Source organism: Oncorhynchus masou, chromosome 27, assembly GCF_036934945.1.
Source record: "Oncorhynchus masou masou isolate Uvic2021 chromosome 27, UVic_Omas_1.1, whole genome shotgun sequence".
Classification (NCBI taxonomy): domain Eukaryota; kingdom Metazoa; phylum Chordata; class Actinopteri; order Salmoniformes; family Salmonidae; genus Oncorhynchus; species Oncorhynchus masou.
Genome location: NC_088238.1, coordinates 52,209,358 through 52,229,128, shown reverse-complemented (window position 1 = coordinate 52,229,128; position 19,771 = coordinate 52,209,358). Strand labels below are relative to the sequence as shown.

General features: G+C 44.3%; 2 protein-coding genes across 5 annotated transcripts in view; both read left to right on the top strand.

Moving 5' to 3' along the window:
- The window catches only part of LOC135516555 (uncharacterized protein DDB_G0271670-like), a gene marked incomplete at its 3' end in the record, with an annotated part of 14,683 nt that extends 2,251 nt beyond the window's left edge, over window positions 1-12,432 (top strand). Inside the window, exon 3 of the mRNA XM_064940907.1 lies at window positions 11,196-12,432. Within this exon, the coding sequence (XP_064796979.1) occupies window positions 11,196-12,432 (1,237 nt within the window). The remainder of the gene's footprint in view (window positions 1-11,195) is intronic.
- LOC135516400 (neurexin-1-like) overlaps window positions 1-19,771 on the top strand; it is a 1,013,356-nt gene that overhangs the window by 792,166 nt on the left and 201,419 nt on the right. The gene's annotated exons all lie outside the window — the stretch shown is intronic.

Here is a 19,771-nt window from a genome sequence, read left to right as displayed (position 1 = left end):
ATCCGGCCCTGTGAGAACCACACAGCACGGGGACTGTCCATCGCAGCCTGGTGCTGAAACCTGGAATGCCACTGTAGAGGAGAAGGTAGGTAGAGGCAGGAGCTTTCCCTCCACAACACGGCAATACAGGCTTTAGGTTTCAGCCCTGAGAGGGAGCTGTGGGTTTCCCTCCATAACCTTAGAATAAAACACTGTTGGCTGTTAACAAGTAGTGCACTGTGTAGGGAATAGGGTGCCCTTTAGGACTCTAGACTGGCTGCTTGGTCTTGGGTTGGATGCTGATTTGCAGTGATGCATCATCTATCTTTTAAACCCTTTATATGAGGGAGTCTACAGACACTCTATTAAATCCTTTCACTGTATGATGTTACCTCACTAACTTATAAAACACTTGGGTGGAAAAATGGAAATGAGAACATGAAGTGCTCTGGGAAATCAACCCCCCCCCCCTCCCACACAACCTCACACTCCCTAGTCTCCACACACCTCCCCATGGTCCCTTATTCTACCCTCCTCTCACCTGACTGACTTTCAATCACAGAGCTAATCTGCTGGGAGAGAAGCCCCATACTGGCTGGAAATGAAACCGGTTCCCTGTGTGTCTCCCCCATCCTCCCTCCTCTCAGCCCTTCAACGACGTAACAGAACAACATGGCTGACGCGTTCACGTCCCGCTTCATTACTTTCTCTCAATATTTCTCTCACTATTACAGCAGCTGGACCTAAGCGCTGTTGGAAGCCAACATTGATTTACAGCTTGTAGTTTTGTATGTACAATACTGTAGAAAGTGAGGTGGTGAAGGACTCCGCTGCTCCGTAATACAGGGGCCCTATGAAGACCACAGCAGCACCTCTCTGAGTCTAGGCTGTGCCCCACTGACAGGCCAGAAAATGGAGTATGCAGGATCCTGCTGGTGTGTGTGGGTGGGTGTGTGTTTCATTCTAATGCCGAAGCCACTGGGGACTAGCTGTGCTCCTCAGGTCGAAGGCATTATGCAGAAGAGCCCTTAGGGACAGTGATGGGGATCTTACTTAGAAATATGGCTGACATGGATGGAGACAGAGAACTATAGAGAAGCAGTGGTGGCTCTCCATGATATACATCTATTTGCATGTAACTAGACTCTCCTCTCACCTTTTTCCTTCCCCCTCTCTCTCCTCCCCCCTCTCTCTCCTTCCCCCTTTCTCTCCCTCCATGTTTCTCGCCTTCCCCCTTTCGCTCCCTCCTTGTTTCACTCCTTCCCCCTTTCTCTCCCTCCATGTTTCTCTCCTTCCATCACTCTCTCCCTCCCCCTTTCTCTCCCTCCATGTTTCTCTCCTTCTCCCTCTCTCTCCTTCCCCCTTTCTCCCCCTCCATGTTTCTCTCCTTCTCCCTCTCTCTCCCTCCCCCTTTCTCTCCCTCCATGTTTCTCTCCTTCTCCCTCTCTCTCCTTCCCCCTTTCTCTCCCTCCATGTTTCTCTCCTTCTCCCTCTCTCTCCCTCCCCCTTTCTCTCCCTCCATGTTTCTCTCCTTCCCTCGCTCTCTCCCTCCCCCTTTCTCTCCCTCCATGTTTCTCTCCTTCCCTCGCTCTCTCCCTCCCCCTTTCTCTCCCTCCATGTTTCTCTCCTTCTCCCTCTCTCTCCTTCCCCCTTTCACTCCCTCCATGTTTCTCTCCTTCTCCCTCTCTCTCCCTCCCCCTTTCTCTCCCTCCATGTTTCTCTCCTTCCCTCGCTCTCTCCTTCCCCCTTTCTCTCCCTCCATGTTTCTCTCCTCCCTCTCTCTCCTTCCCCCTTTCTCTCCCTCCATGTTTCTCTCCTTCCCTCGCTCTCTCCTTCCACCTCAACGGTGATGATGTCACTGCAGCAGCAGCTCTTGTCTGCTCTCTCTCCATACTGAACGAGACTCTCTCCGCCTGTACCACCCTCCCTCCCGCCCCCTCCTCCACCCCCTCTTTACGCCAGGGTGGTACTAATCAGGGCAGAGGGAACCAGACAGTTTGTTTGGAATCCGATAAGAGGGAGCAGAGAAGAAGAGGGAGGAAGGGAGGGAGGAGTAGAGGGGAGACACATTCTGGAAACATCAGCAAATTGAATTTAGGAGGGAGAGAATAGCAGATATCTGATAGCACAGACACTTGATTCCATTAATGCGGGCAGAGAGAGGAGGAGGGCAGCAGTGTGTGTGTAGCAATTTTAATTAGGAAGGTGTAACATGGAACACTTCCCCCTCTTCCCTCTGCGGAGAAGATGGGCGGTTGAAATCTGGCAGTGTGCTCTCTCTCTCTCGCTCTCTCGCTCTCTCCCCCTCTACCGGCCAGAACACTCAGTGAAGCTTCCTCGTTTTGCTTGTTGTTGAGATTCTAAGATACCAACTAACAAACAGCGTAATAACAGGTTGACCGGACGGGTTACCATGTAGATTCTGAGATACCAACTAATAAACAGCGTAATAACAGTCAGAATAAACTGAATAACGGCCTCTTTTTGCATCGCCCCTTTCCATCAGCACTTCATTTTGCCCAACCGGTGACGTGGACGTCGATGAAGGCAGCGAACTGCACCTCTCTGAACCAGAGGGGTTGGGTTAAATGCAGAAGGCACATTTCAGTGGAATACATTCAGTTATTCAAATGACTAGGTATCTCCCTTCCCTTTTCAATCCCTCCCAACGCCCCCTCACTTCCTCCTTCCCTCTATCCCTCTCCGAGCCTCTCAATATGGTCTTGGCTGACCCAGTTTTAATAAAAGCGCGGAGCCAGAAAAACACGACTTCAGCAGAATTGAAATGCTTTCAACAGCCTGGCAGCCCTTTGTAACGCACTAGATAGGCAGCACTTGCAAATATTCTACAATCTCAAGATTTCTTTACAGTATTTATAGTTGATGGTTATATATCTTCAGCCCCCATGGGGGTTTTGAAAAGTAGGGTAACTTGAAGTGGCAGACTCCGGGTGAGTTCTAATCACTTCAAATTATAAACCCCTTCGGAGGTTTTTAGGCCTGCCTAATATAGTTTTTACCAATTTTCTGGGTCTATGTGCAGATCTATACTGAACAAAAATGTAAACGCGACATGCAACAATTTCAATGAGTTGCTGAGTTACAGTTCATATAAGGAAATCAGTCCATTGAAACACATTCATTAGGCCCTAATCTATGACTGGGCAGGGGCGCAGCCATGGGTGGGCCTTGGAGGATATAAGCCCACCCATTGGGGAGTTTTTCCCCACAAAATGGCTTTATTACAGATATAAATACTCCTCATTTTCATCTGCTGTCCGTTTGGCTGGTCTCAGACAATCCCGCAGGTGAAGAAGTCAGATGTGGAGGTCCTGGGCTGGCGGTTACACGTGGTCTGCGGTTGTGAGGCCGGTTGGACGTACTGCCAAATTCTCTAAAATGCTGAACATTAAATTCTCTGTCAACAGCTCTGGTGCACATTCTTGCAGTCAGCATGCCAATTGCACGCTCCCTCAACACTTGAGACGTCTATGGCATTGTTTTGTGAGACAAGACTGTGGCCTTTTATTGTCCCCAGAACAAGGTACACCTGTGTAACGATCATGCTGTTTAATCTTGATATCTTGATAATCACACCTGTCACGGGGATGGACTATCTTGGCAAAGCAAAAATGCCCACTAATAGGGATGTAAACAAATTTGTGTACAAAATTTGAGAGACGTTTTTTTTTTAGTATGGAACATATCTGGGATATTTTATTTCAGCTCATGAAACATGCGACCAACCCCTTACATTTTGCACATATATTTTTAATCAGTATATATTTTCATTTACATAAGAGTGCACAAACACACCCAAACACACACACACACACACACACACACACACACACACACACACACACACACACACACACACACACACACACACACACACACACACACACACACACACACACACACACACACACACACACATACACATACACACACACACATACATACACATACATACACATCCACACACACACACACACACATACATGCACATACATACACATCCACACATACACACACACATACACACTTTAATCAGCCTTTAACACGTAGCCTACAAAATCCAATTAACATGACAAAACAAAAAAAAACATCAAAATCCATCTGTTTAAGCGACAGATTTCTCGTGTTTTGCTGCATCTCAATCTAACACATCCGCCGATATCACCACATCTGCGGGGGAAAAGGGGGAATAAGGGGGAATAAGGGGGAAGAGATAGACCACGAGACATCCTGAAAATCGTTCTTCTCACAAAGACGTCTGTAGCGTCTGAACGGCCTACACACTACTATGACCCATCCGTGTACAGCTCTCAGGAACACGATGGTGTTCTCCGCTTTGCTCCAGGACATCCACAGACCTCACAGGAATCGTCTGAAGGTCCCAGGTACCAGTTTTAAAAAAGGAATGAAAGTATATACAGTGCATTCGTAAATTATTCAGAACCCTTGACTTTTTACACATGTTGCTATGTGACAGTCTTCCTGTAAAATGGATTCAATAGTTTTTTCCCTCATCAAATCTACACTTAATACAATGCAAAACTGAAATATCACACTTACATAAGTATTGACCCTTTACTCAGTACTTTGTTGAAGCACCTTGGTCAGCGATTACAGCCTCCAGTCTTCTTGGGTATGACGCTACAAGCTTGGCACACCTGTATTTGGGGAGATTCTTCCATTCTCCTCTGAAGATCCTCTCAAGCTCTGTCAGGTTGACTGGGGTGTGTCGTTGTACAGCTATTTTCAGGTCTCTCCAAAGATGTGAGATGGGATTCCAGTCCAGGCTCTGGCTGGGCCACTCAAGGACATTTAGAGACTTGTCCCAAAGCCACTCCTGCGTTTTCTTGGCTGTGTGCTGAGGGCAGTTGTCCTGTTGGAAGGTGAACCTTCGCCCCAGTCTGTGCACCTGAGCGCTCTGGAGCAGTTATTTTTTCATCAAGGATCTCTCTGTACTTTGCTCTGTTCATCCTTCCCTTGATCCTGACTAGTCTCCTTGTCCTTGCCGCTGAAAAACATCCCCACAGCATGATACTGCCACCACCATGCTTCAGACGTGACGCTTAGCGTTCATGCCAAAGAGTTCAATCATAATGTCATCACAACAGATAGTCTTGTTTCTCTTGGTCTGCGAGTCCTTTAAGTGCCTTTTGGCAAACTCCAATCGGGATGTCATGTGCCTTTTACTAAGCAGTGGCTTCCGTTTGGCCATCACAAAGGCCCAAATGGTGGAGTGCTGCAGAGATGGTTGTCCTTCTGGAAGGTTCTCCCATCTCCACAGAGGAACTATGTAACTTTGTCAGAGTGACCATGGGGTTCTTGGTCACCTCCCTGACCAAGGCCCTTCTCCCCCGATTGCTCAGTTTGACCAGGCGACCAGCTCTGGGAAGAGTCTTGGTGGTTCCAAACTTCTTTCATTTAAGAATGACGGAGGCCACTGTTCTTGGGGACCTTCAATGCTGCAGACATTTTTTGGTATCCTTCCCAAGATCTGTGCCTCGACACAATCCTGTCTCGGGGGTCTCTACGGACAATTCCTTCAAACTCATGGCTTGGTTTTTGCTCTCACATTCACTGTCAACTGTGGGACCTTATACAGACAGGTGTGTTCCTTTCCAAATCATGTTCAATCAATTTGAATTTACAATTGGACTCCAATCAAGTTGAAGAAGCATCTGAAGGATGATCGATGGAAACAGGGTGCACCTGAGCTCAAGTCTCGAGTCTCATAGAAAAGGGTCTTAACATTTATGTAAATAAGGCATTTCTGTTATTTATTGGAAATACATTTGCAAAAATGTCTAAACTTGTTTCCGCTTTGTCATTATGGGGTACTCTGTGTAGGTTGATGAGTAACATGTTTAATTTAATTAATTTTAGAATAAGGCTGAAATGTAACAAAATGTGGAAAAGAGGAAGAGGTCTGAATACTTTCCGAATGAACTGTATGTGACCAACCTGCTCGATTTGGTCTTATGTAGCAAAGTTTGTAATGGTGTTTTTGATATTGGATAAAAGTAGAGACTCAGAGGTAGAAAGGGTTTATCAAACACTTCAGCTGATGAACAACGGGAAAGTAATTCTGCTTTGAAAGTTGAAACTTGTAACCCCACTTTTGAGAAAATGTCCCTTGAATGTTTTGGTACACTTACTGGAGAGCTCTTCGTTGTCTACACCCATTCATCATCGATCACACCCTTCACAGACCTAGCCCCACCTATCTCTTCAAGGTTTCACATGTGAGGCCATGTGCTAAACAGAGTGAGTACGGTAATGACTAAACAATCATTTCAAGACTAAACGCTGTTTTATACTAAAGTTGAAGTTGGAAGTTTACGTACACTTATGTTGAAAAACATTTTTTCAACCACTCCACAAATTTCTTGTTCACAGACTATAGTTTTGGAAAGTCGGTTAGGACATCAACTTTGTGCATGACACAAGTCATTTTTCCAACAAGTCATTGTTTACAGACAGATTATTTCACTTATAATTCAAGGTCTCACAATTCCAGTCGGTCAGAAGTTTACATACACATACAAGTTGACTGTGCCTTTAAACAGCTTGGAAAATTCCAGAAAATTATGTAAATGGCTTTAGAAGCTTCTGACAGGCTAATTTAGATAATTTGAGTCAATTGGAGGTGTACCTGTGGATGTATGGTTCATCCTGGTTCATCCTTGGGAGCAATTTCCAAATGCCTGAAGGTACCACGTTCATCTGTACAAACAATAGTATGCAAGTATAAACACCATGCGTCCGCGCAGCCGTCATACCGCTCAGGAAGGAGATACGTTCTGTCTCCTAGAGATTAACGTACTTTGGTGCGAAAAGTGCAAATCAATCCCAGAACAACAGCAAAGGACCTTATGAAGATGCTGGAGGAAACAGATTCAAAAGTATCTATATCCACAGTAAAACGAGTCCTTAATCGAGATAACCTGAAAGGCCGCACAGCAAGGAAGAAGCCACTGCTCCAAACCGCCATAAAAAAGCCAGACTACAGTTTGCAACTGCACATGGGGACAAAGATTGTACCTTGGAGAAATGTCCACTGGTCTGATGAAGCAAAAATAGAACTGTTTGGCCATAATGACCATTGTTATGTTTGGAGGAAAAAGGGGGAGGCTTGCAAGCCTATGAACACCATCCTAACCATGAAGCACGGGGATGGCAGCATCATGTTGTGGGGGTGCTTTTCTGCAGGAGGGACTGGTGCACTTCACAAAATAGATGGCATCATAAGGGTGGAAAATTATGTGGATATATTGAAGCAACATCTCAAAACATCAGTTAAGTTAAAGCTTGGTCGCAAATGGGTCTTACAAATGGACAATGACCCTAAGCATACTTCCAAAGTTGTGGGAAAATGGCTTAAGGACAACAAAGTCAAGGTATTGGAGTGGCCATCACAAAGCCCTAACCTCAATCCCATAGAAAATGTGTGGGCAGAACTGAAAAAGCGTATGCCAGCACGGAGGCCTACAAACCTGACTCAGTTACATCAGCAGTCAGGAGGAATGGGCCAAAATTCACCCAACTTACTGTGGGAAGCTTGTGGAGGCTACCCAAAAGTTTGACCCAAGTTAAACCATTTAAAGGCTCAATTTAGCAAACCAGGCAACTAATTTAGCAAACCAGGCAACTAAAATCAACTTTCTAAGCAATGTTTTTGTGTGTTTCTAGCTTGTTAGATAGCTAATGTTAAGTTAGCTGGCTAGCCAGTTCAACTAATGACCACATCATAAAGCTGTCCATGTCATGACTTTAGCTAATTTGAATTCATTATAAAAAAATATATATCTACAGATTTTTTAACCCTTTTCTCCCCAATTGGTAGTTACAGTCTTGTCCCATCGCTGCATCTCAGTCAGCTTGCCCACCACAAGGAGTCGCTAGAGCACGATGGGACATGGAAATCCCAGCCGGCCAATCCCTCCCGTCTCATGGGTCTCCCGGTAACGGCTGGCTGTGATGCCTAAAGATCTGTGATACAGTGCCTTAGACTTCTGGCCACTCGGGAGGCCTTAATTTGTATTCATTATGACTGGAAAATAAACCCACAAACATTCTCCATCTCCTTAGATATCATACTCTGCTTCCTGGCCATTCAACTGATTTCAAAACTCGATCCTCCAGAAAGTGGAGAGCCTTAGCAACACTTTTGCAGTTCTTCTTGTTAACTTTCAAAAAAGCCGCATTAGAAAGGATTACCTACACATACTGAGCAGCTCATGCCCATCCATTATCTCAACCAATCACGGCTAGCGTGAAGGTTCCTGACTTTTTCCATGGCTAAACTAAATAGGCTCGTAATTTAACAATTTTATTTGTATTTACAGATGGCATACAAGTTTGTTATGAAGGCACATGAAAGTTCACATGTTCCAGAAAGCATTTCTGCCCCCAAAAAACACACGTTTTGATAGAAAATAAATGTTTACGTTGAAATGGCTCTCCTGTGAAGTAGTGACGGGAGTCACATATGGAGATAGTTTAGTGCCTAAAATAAGGGAATAAATGCTTGTAAAAAAATATATATTTAAATCATTTTCTGATCTTTCTTATATCTTTCAGATATAGGACAGACACATCAGAACAAACTTCCTTTTGATTTATATTTTTTTACTACCTGAAACCTGTTATTCAATGTGTTTCTATTGGCTAATAGCAGTAATGCCAAATTCAATGTTTCATCCAATAATTTTAGTAGACTTGTTTTGATACCTTAAGGGGTCTTAAAATTCTAAATCAATTGCTAAATTATCCTTGGTATGACCATTTTAAAACAATTCCATATGTTAGCTTAGAACCCCCCGCAGCTTAGACAGGGCTTATACTCTAGTCTAGATGGTTAAGCTTGCCTTCCTCTCCTCCATCCTGCCTCCCTCTCTCTCATGTCACTGTGACCCACATGGTCAGTAAAGCAGTGCAGATTTCTCTCTTTCTCTCCTCTCTCACGTTCTCTCTCTCTCTATCTCTCTCGCTCTCTCTCTCTCTGACTCCCTCTCTCTCTCTTTGTCTCTCTTTGTCTCTCTCTGTCTCTCTCTGTCTCTCTCTGTCTCTCTCTGTCTCTCTGTCTCTCTCTGTCTCTCAGTCCAAGGGTAAGGCTGTAACATCCCTGGTTCTGTGGGCTGTTTCTTATAATTTCTCACTGCTGATCTAGGTCAACATCAACTTGCATATCACCCAGACTGGTGTTTCTTGGGCTGAGAATAAAAGCCAATTTCTTTCTGTTGGTCACATTCATTCTTACATATACTCTGCAGTATGTTCATCTTGCAAGCACAATCTGCTTTTAAAATACATATTAAATATTGGACTTTATCTCTGGTCCTAATCCTGGTCTTGGTCCTAATCCTGGTCTTGGTCCTAATCCTGGTCTTGGTCCTAATCCTGGTCTTGGTCCTAATCCTGATCCTGGTCCTAATCCTGATATTGGTTCTAATCCTGATTTTGGTCCTAATCCTGATATTGGTTCTAATCCTGCTACAGAACAGACAACACATTTGAAATGGGGCACTTGAACTAACAATATTCTCTTCTCTTCTTTTTCCGCTGCTGTTCCTTTCACCTGACACCACCTTGAAAACATCTAAATAGGTAAGTGATTAAATACATTGTACATATTTTACACTGAATGGCCAAATGAGACGATGTGTAGACCTATGATTCATATTTGTCTATGAAAGTCCAGAAGCTGAAACTATCTGCAGTTTTAATCCGTGGAAGCAGGTACAAAGTCATACATGTACGCCTGGGAACACGTCAACCAGAGTTTGGCGATAGTGAGACATTTCCTTTCGCTTGGTTACTTTTTATATTAGGATTCTGTCATTTTCAAGGGGCAAAGACAATGGATTACATATCTATGTGGCTCGGAAATGGAAAACTGGGGAGAATTGAATCAGGCTTAAAGAAACAACTTTAATTCCAGATCCAACTCCTCTGCTGAGTTTGAAAAGGTTCAATTCAGTCTATGTTGTGACAATGATTTAGCTACTGCTTCCAGTATATATTTAATTACTTATTGAGTGCGGTGGAAAAAAGTTTTAATTGTGCAATGTGAGGGCCACAGAGAACGCCGTTGAGGAGTACAGATAGGACTAATTATGCATAGAGAAGTGGGGTGTTTAGCAACTTGCACATTTCCTCAGCAGAGATTTCTTATTTCTTCAGCGACTTCTCCATATAACACATCTTAATATTCTAAGTGTTCTAAAGAATGAGAGTGGTCGAGATCAGCTTTTACCAGGATCTCAATAATGGTGAGGGGTAAGGGGTGCAGAAAGGGATGGAACAGATATTTTGGCTTGTCCAAAATAGCAGTAGTGGTACCAGTAATAACAGGGAACAAAATAGCAGTAGTAGTAGCAGTAGCAGTAGTAACAGGGAACAAAATAGCAGTAGTAGTAGCAGTAGCAGTAGTAACAGGGAACAAAATACCAGTAGTTGTAAGGGATTTCCTCCTCTTCTTCTGAAGAGGAGAGGCGAAACGGATCAGAGGACCAATATGCGGCGTGGTAAGTGTCCATGGTTCTTTTAATGCGAAAATGGACACATGAACAACTGAATACAAAAACAATAAACGTGGAATGAACGAAACCCAAAACAGTACCGTGTGGTGAAAAACACAGACATGGAAACAAACACCCACAAACATACAGTGAAACCCAGGCTACCTAAGTATGATTCTCAATCAGAGACAACTAATGACACCTGCCTCTGATTGAGAACCATACTAGGCCGAAACATAGAAATACCCAAATCATAGAAAAACAAACAGACTGCCCACCCCAACTCACGCCCTGACCATACTAAATAATGACAAAACAAAGGAAATAAAGGTCAGAACATGACAGTAGTAGTAGCAGTAGCAGTAGTAACAGGGAACAAAATAGCAGTAGCAGTATCAGTAGTAACAGGGAACAAAATACCAGTAGTAGTAGCAGTAGCAGTAGTAACAGGGAACAAAATAGCAGTAGTAGTAGCAGTAGTAGTAGCAGTAGTAACAGGGAACAAAATAGCAGTAGTAGTAGCAGTAGCAGTAGTAACAAGGAACAAAATAGCAGTAGTAGTAGCAGTAGCAGTAGTAACAGGGAACAAAATAGCAGTAGTAGTAGCAGTAGCAGTAGTAACAGCAGTAGTAGCAGTAGTAACAGGGAACAAAATAGCAGTAGCAGTAATAACAGCAGTAGTAACAGCAGCAGTAGCGGTAGTATTAGCAGTAGTAACAGTAGTAGTAGTAGCAGTAGCAGTAGTAGTAGCAGTAGTAGCAGTAGCAGTAGTAACAGTAGTAGCAGTAGTAGCAGTAGCAGTAGTAGCAGTAGCAGTAGTAGTAGCAGTAGTAACAGCAGCAGCAGTAGTAACAGCAGTAGCAGTAGTAGTGGTAGTAGCAGTAGCAATAGCAGTAGCAGTAGCAGTGGTGGTAGTAGTAGTAGCAGTTGCAGTAGTAGTAGTAGCAGTAGCAGTAGGAGAAGCAGTAACAGTAGCAGTAGCAGTAACAATAGCAGTAGTAGTAGCAGTAGTAGTAGTAACAGCAGCAGCAGTAGCAGTAGCAGTAGTAGTAGTAACAGCAGCAGTAACATTAGCAGTAGCAGTAGTAGTAGCAACAGCAGCAGTAACATTAGCAGTAGTAGTAGCAGTAGTAGTAGTAACAGCAGCAGTAGCAGTAACATTAGCAGTAGTAGTAGCAGTAGCAGTAGCAGTAGCAGTAGCAGCAGCAGCAGTAGTAGTAGTAACAGCAGCAGTAACATTAGCAGTAGTAGTAGTAGTAGTAACAGCAGCAGTAACATTAGCAGTAGTAGTAGTAGTAGTAACAGCAGCAGTAAGAGTAGCGGTAGTAGTAGCAGTAGTAGTAGTAACAGCAGCAGTAACATTAGCAGTAGTAGTAGCAGTAGCAGTAGCAGTAGCAGCAGTAGTAGTAACAGCAGCAGTAGCAGTAGTAGTAGCAGTAACAGTAGCAGTAGTAGTAGTAACAGCAGCAGTAGTAGTAGCAGTAACAGTAGCAGTAGCAGTAGTAGTAGTAACAGCAGCAGTAGCAGTAGTAGTAGTAGTAACAGTAGCAGTAGCAGTAGCAGTAGTAGTAGTAGCAGTAGCAGTAGCAGTAGTAGTAGTAACAGCAGCAGTAGCAGTAGTAGTAGCAATAACAGTAGCAGTAGTAGTAGTAACAGCAGCAGTAGCAGTAACATTATCAGTAGCAGCAGTAGTAGTACTAGTAACAGCAGCAGTAGCAGTAGTAGTAGTAGTAACAGCAGCAGTAGCAGTAGTAACAGCAGCAGTAGCAGTAGCATTAGCAGTAGCAGTAGTAGTAGTAACAGCAGCAGTAACATTAGCAGTAGCAGTAGCAACAGCAGCAGTAGCAATAACATTAGCAGTAGTAGTAGTAGTAACAGTAGCAGTAGTAGTAGCAGTAGTAGTAGTAGTAACAGCAGTAGTAGTAGTTGCAGTAGCAGTAGCAGTAGCAGTAACAGTAGCAGTAGTAGTAGCAGTAGTAGTAGCAGTAACATTAGCAGTAGTAGTAACAGCAGCCGTAGCAGTAGTAACAGCAGCAGTATCAATCAGGGGTTGGAACCAAACTTATTTTCTAATCGTTTAGTTCCGAACAGAACCAGCATTATTTTGTTCCGTTCCACTGTTCCAACCAACATATTAAAGTTCTGAATCGTTTCGAACCAACAACAAATAAATACTGCTTTAAATGGTTCCTTTCTGTTCCTTCTTTAACCTGTGAAATCATCCGTTTTTACATGTTGCTCATTAAATGACTCCAATCGGTGGAGTAATTGTTGTTTCTCTTTAATATTACAGTACTAGCCTCCTAGCAATTTTATAAAGTTGGCTTTAACTAGAACACATAGCTTATTTTCTGACATACAATTAAGCATAATGACTTTGGCTCTAGATTGCAGGTAAAATCTCTTTTCGCTGTTTGAAAAATAAAAATATATCCAACTTCCGATCAGGGGGCCTAGCCCCCTTACGATCATCCCCCCAGCCATCCTTGTGTACTTTGTGCCCCCTCAGATTTTTGGGGTGCATGACGCCACTGAGGATATTAGTAGTAGGCCTATCAATATTTAACTCGATTAGATAATGATATATTAGCTATATACCTACTGAGGAGCGGATACTATGGAGGAACTTTGAACGATAGTTGGCTCAACACCGAGGTTAGCTCAACGCCCTGGACAAGAGCTAGTCAACGAACTTGTGTTCAGCGGTACCAGAATACAAAACATGTCTTACCTTTTTGTTGTTAATAAATCCAATGTGAAACGTTATAACTATAGTATCCTTAACTAGCCTAGACAACTAGCTGGCAGGCAGACACTGGAAATTGTTTCTGAGTGACTGGGTACCTTGCATAGGCGCCTTGTTGATGTTTTCGTGGGATTTAAAATAAATATTATTAACCAGTTCCCATGTTTTTCAAATCATGGTTCTGTTCCGGAAAAACTAAAGATCACTTTTGTTCATGCTTCTGTTTCCATTCCTCTAAATATTTCGTTATTTTATGTTTTTTTGGTTCTGTTCCCTGAACTGGTTTTAACCTGTCGTTGTCGTAGCAGTTGTTGTTCGGAGAATAAACATCGCCTCTATTCCTACTTGTTTTCATACACAGTGTACAGAACAACATCATACTTCTCATTCAAATTTGTACTAGTCTACAACACAATCTACAACACATCACCATTTCTCTCCTCCCTCGGTCTCGTCTTCCCCCTCTCTCTTTCTCACTCACACGAAGTCAAATTACTCATCTGTGTTTCTTCCTTTCTCCCCATCTCTCTTTCATTCATTATTCCCTTCTCTTTCCCTCCTTCCTTTTATATTCACGAGAAATCATTTCTCTCTATCTCTCGGCCCTGTTTTACATAACGTTTCTATGCTTATCTGAGGAGAAGTCCTATATGGTACTCTGTGTCTTAAGGAAAAGAGAGGGGGAAGGATGTTTCTGCAGAGCCTTGCAATCAGAGCTCATGTTTTCCAATTAAAGGGTCTCATTTAGGCCGTTGTCACGCGACTTTTTCGAATACATGAGCCTGTTTAAATTCAGGTCAGCCACAGTTCCTTCTGTAATTGGAGGCATTTTTCTCTAGATGTGCTCTTAGCTGCCCGAGTTACTGACACCGAGAGGCTGCTGATGTGTGTGGGATACTCTGGCTGCTCAAATCTAAAATGGCCGCCATGTTTCCGAATAGAATCATAGAAGGGATGACAGAAAGGGCGGGAAAGGGGAGGAAATGCAGAGAGGATTAAATTGCCAGGATGGTGTGGTTCTGTAGATTATAAAAGAGCAGGAAGCAAACGAGCTTGAGAGAAGAGTGTAAGAGAGACAAAGTAATAGCAGTGTAAAAGAGACAGAGACCAGAACACTTCAGTCCAAATATGTGAGGTAGCCATTACAATTTCAGGTACATGTCACCCCTGGAAGCCTTCTTCCATATATAACAGTCACCCTATAAGCCCTTCTCATTTTTCATTTTTCTAGTCATTGTTATTGATGCTGCCTGCAAGCTACCCCTATTTCTTTTGATGGGGAATGGCAATGCAGCATTTTAAAGACCTCAGAGTAATGAAAACAAGGGCTTAGCAGGGGGCTGTGTGTATTACTCCCCAAATGGAGGTGTAAATTACCCATTCGTAGAGATATTCCCGAGCGTTAATAGCTGGCGGATAGGTGTACGTTCCCGGTAAGCGTGGGGCTCTGATCTCTCCGCTGTTTCACAGGGGCTCAGCGTGGTTGACAGTCAAAGGGTGGCGGCAGGGCTACATGTCTCATCCCAACATCAAACGGAGCCCCAACACGCTCCTGCACTTTAATCATATCCTTCCTCCTCGTATAGGGAACCTCCTCGGGGAAGGGGGGATGCAGTTCAGAGTAACACCAGTGCACATTCGTTTGCCAATAACGAGGAGGTCTTGTGCTATTCTTCTGTTGTGCTATTCTCCCTTCCCAAGTGAAGTATATGTGGTTGTTTTGTATCTCCCCTGGTATGTGTAGCCTTCCCTTTCCTATTGCCTCGTTCAGAGGGTAAATGCTCCTGTCTCCCACCAGTGTCTCTGTCTCCAATTAGAAGAAAACAGTCAACCAGCCATGACCAAGAGAACCCATAGACCGCTGAACCCATAGACCGCTGAAAGATGCTAACAGCTAGCTAGAGGCTTGTTTTCCCCAGTCTTGCCATTGTGGAGCCGAAAAACAAAATGAGAATCTACTTTGACTTGTACCTGCGACTCAGTCCATGGAGAAACTAGTGTTTCTCTATTTTCTCCCTGTAATAGGATATAGTTCATCCATGCGGCGCAGGTCGTAGTGGCAGAGTGAAAGGGAGAGAATGAGAGAGAGGGTTGTGGCCTGTAGCTAGCATAGCGCTGGTGTCAGTGGTGCTTTAAATGACTCTGCTATCTCTATTGCATTAAACACTCTGCTCCTATACCTGCAATCTTCTTTCAGTTAAATAGCTCTAAATTATTAGTTAGCACTTTCCCTTTTTGTTGCTAAAGGGCCGGTGTCATGTTACACTCATTGGCCAACATGGAGGTGTCATGTTACACTCATTGGCCAACATGGAGTCAGTTGTATGAATGTTGGTCCCGAAGGTTGCACTGGTCGATAGTCGTGCAAAGTACAATAACTAGCCTACACAGGCGATTTTCACTCCATGTTGGGATGAACATTGTCCTCTTCTCGCTCCCTCAACCAACATCCTTCACATTCCTCTCTTACTTTCCTTCATACTCATCCTTTTCCCCTCCACTTTCCTTTCTCCCTTCATCTCCTACCCCCTTCTCCTGAGTGATATAGTCAGTATGCTGACATGGCAGTGGGTTGAGTCAGGGTGGGCTGGCGGTGGCTGGCCCGTGACATGGCGCCTCTAAACCGGTGGGGTCGTGGAGTGACGCTACATTAAGTCACCATATGTTGAGATCCAGTTACAGGTATTTAATCTAGTAGAAACCATTAGGCCACGACCGCGCTGCCTCCTCCTCCTCTGAGAGTCATGGAGAGAGAGAGAGAGAGAGTGTTGGTGGGGAGGTGAGAGAGAGAGATGGGTGGTGGAGAGGGAGAGAGTGAAAGAGCTAACGGGAGGGAGAGAGAGGTGGGGAGGGAACGGGAAAGAGAGCGAGACTAAAATGAGAAAAATTAAAGGGGGAGGGGTGGGCCAGGATGAGCGGGCCAGGTGAGGTTGGCCAGGTCAGGTGGTAAGCAGAGTTAAATGAATGATGCCTGTCCCTTGTCTCTGCACTGTTACAGCCACTCCAGATCCATCAGGGGGAGATTAACAGCAGCTATTTAACTTGGTTATGCTCTCTACCCTGGGATAGGAAGCATACACAGAAACAGACGGACAGACAGACAGACAGACAGACAGACAGACAGACAGACAGACAGACAGACAGACAGACAGACAGACAGACAGACCCAGATAGACAGGCAGACAGACAGACCCAGATAGACAGGCAGACAGACCCAGATAGACAGACCCAGATAGACAGGCAGACAGACAGGCAGACAGACAGACAGACAGACAGACAGACAGACAGACAGACAGACAGACAGACAGACAGACAGACAGACCCAGATAGACAGGCAGACAGACAGACCCAGATAGACAGGCAGACAGACAGACAGACAGACCCAGATAGACAGGCAGACAGACCCAGATAGACAGACAGACAGACAGACAGACAGACAGACAGACAGACAGACAGACAGACAGACAGACAGGCAGGCAGACAGACAGACAGACAGGCAGACAAATAGACGGACGTATGGACAGCTGGGGCGTAATCTATACCCAGCTACATCCAACCTGTAATTTTAGATAGCATAACGTTCAAGGCCAGGTTTGGTTTGTTTCTGGGAGGTTGTTAGCTGTTGTTAGCTGTGAAGGGTTGAATTCTTCCAGTTTGAAGAACCACTTGGCAGAACAGATGTAGTGCTGTGGCTGATATACACTTAAACACATATCAGATGGATTTAACACTAAGAAAGGAGATAATTGATCGTCTTGAGAGACTAAATAAATTGCATATTCTTGCCATGTTTAGTCTACACATTGGTGTTTAAGTGGTATTTTGATCAACAGAATGTGTTCATTAACCTTTCGAGGTCAGACAAAAACACCTTGCAGCTTGTGTGTTCTACGCAATATGGATCGGCAAGTTAAAAGCCAGCTCCCTTAAAAAAAGTACATTGGTTTGTTCCATCGATTTCCTCTCCTCCGTTGATTAGACCCAGGTGTTTAATCAAACACACGCAGGGGTTTGTCTTCAACCAAACCAACAGAAAAGAAAGAGGGAAATTACTGCTGAACAATTGGCATCAAATTAACTGTCATCAAAGGCACTGTCCCACAGAGCATAAAACAGTCAGGAAGAAGATTTATTGTTCTGTTCTGGAGGAGCGAGAGAACAAGAGAGAAAGAGAGAGCGAGAGAACAAGAGAGAGAGAGAGAAAGAGAGAGAGAGAAGCTTTGTATGCATATTGTATGTGTTCCGACAGATGTGGCCTTATTGAGATGTGACATTATGGAGATGTGACATTATGGAGATGTGACATTATGGAGATGTTCCTGATTGAGATGTGGCCTTATGGAGATGTGGCCTTATTGGGGTGTGGCCTTATTGAGATGTGACATTATGGAGATGTTCCTGATTGAGGTGTGGCCTTATTGAGGTGTGACCTAATTGTGATGTGGCCTTATTGAGATGCGACATTATGGAGATGTGACATTATGGAGATGTTCCTGATTGAGATGTGGCCTTATTGAGGTGTGGCCTAATTGTGATGTGGCCTTATTGAGATGTGACATGGCCTTATTTGTTTTTGGGGGTCTCTCTCTCTCTCTCTCTCTCTCTCTCTCTCTCTCTCTCTCTCTCTCTCTTTGTCGCTCTCTCTTTGAATCTCTCTCCCTCCCCTTCTCTCTCTCTCTGTGTTTCTTGATGGAGCACAGACTCCCCCTGCTTGCATCCCAGATTTGGGAACAGAGCGAGGGAAGGCTTTGTAATGGAATTGACTGTGTTAACCAAACAGCTGCGCGGTCCACCTCATTTCAACAATATGCATGACACGTTGTTTGTCATGTACTGCATGTGTTCCTTCTGCCAATAAGATTTTGGCCTTGTCACGTTTTCCCTGTTTACTCTGCAGAGTTACATTAGGGGCTGGAGGGTTGGGGGACGTCAGTACAAATTGGCTGCCATTGTCGCTGCTCTTGCCTGGTGTCCTTTTGGAAAGGCAGATATGGACGAGGATGTTTGTTTGACGATGTTGCTCAAAAGAGTTTGACATAGGATTTGAATAGAGGCTTTTGGGGACGACACATTAAGGCAACATCAGGAGTACATTCTTACTAGTCCGGCCACATATCTCTGCTGCATTGGTTGTATTTCTTATCTATGTGATCTCTGTCTGATAGGTCGCTGACCATTGGCCTGTTCCCCAATAGTGGTCAAGAGGTAATCAACACCCAATCATTATCTGTCTGTTTATCCGTTTTGCAGCTTAGTCCATTTGGGTGATTCAGCACACGTCTCAGCCTCCATAGCCACCATTTTGTGTGGTCACTCTCTCGCTTTCATCCCAGTCCCATTCCTCCTCCCAAATCAGTAGCACACTACTCTGTCTTTCTTTCTTTCTCCCCCTCCTACCTCTGTGTCCCTCTCCACACCCCTTCTCCCTCCCTCCATCCCTCCATCGCTCTCTCTGATTTCTATTTGAGCGTTTGATTACAGCACGGCCCAGGCCATTAGAACGGTGTGCATGTTATTAAGGCCCATTTCCATCTCTCTTTTATTCCTGTCACCGCCGCTGCCCCACTGGGATGAGAATGGATATTAATGGGAAACGGGTTGATGAGCACAGAGCTAATGATGACATGGTATGGACAGAGGGAAATGATGGTTAAGAGAGAGGGAAAGCAAGGGAGGAAGGGAAGGAAGGGAAGAATGGGAAGGGGGGGAGGGAGGGAGGGAGGGAGCAGAGATATGAAAACAGATGTAAAGGGAGGATGAAAAGACAATAGAGGAGAGAGAGTGTCACAGAAAGAGAGAGAGTCACAGAAAGAGAGAGTGTGACAGAAAGAGAGAGTGTCACAGAAAGAGAGAGTCAGAGTGTTAACTGGGGCTGATGATGGGGAGTTGTGTCAGGCAGAAGCAGCAGAATACCGAACTGTGATCTGAATAAATATCAAAGGCCCTTGTTCTCTCTGCCAAATTAAAGTGGGTCACCGTGGAACTGGAGGCTAAACCCATGGTAATCACAGTTATTACCGTACCTCTGTAACTCACAACACTTCCAACACGCTCATTTATCCCTGTATATATTTATACAGACAGTACATTTATATTTTCAATGTTGTTGGCTAGCGCGACTCGTCGAGGATAAAGAGCTAAAATGGCATTAGCGCTAGGATTTATGGCTGGAACAAGCACACTGATTGCATAGCAGGGCCGATGTTGCGCCTCACTAAAACACTTTTATCACATTAGCTGAATGGGTTATTGTTATTAACTATGGCAATAACATATCATAATATCAAGCCCAGACTGTCTCATCCCAATGGGTATGAATCAGAACAGAAGTCATACTGCTCTGCCTCTTCCTCTTCTTCTCTGAGATGTTGCAATTGGCTATAGATTGTGTGCCAGCTCCCCCAGTGACAGAATTGGGTACTCGCACTTCCAGGTGTTCACTAAGAGATGTATGGGGATCTGAAAACATCCCAGTAGCCAAACTCCCTCTCAGACTAGACAAACACCC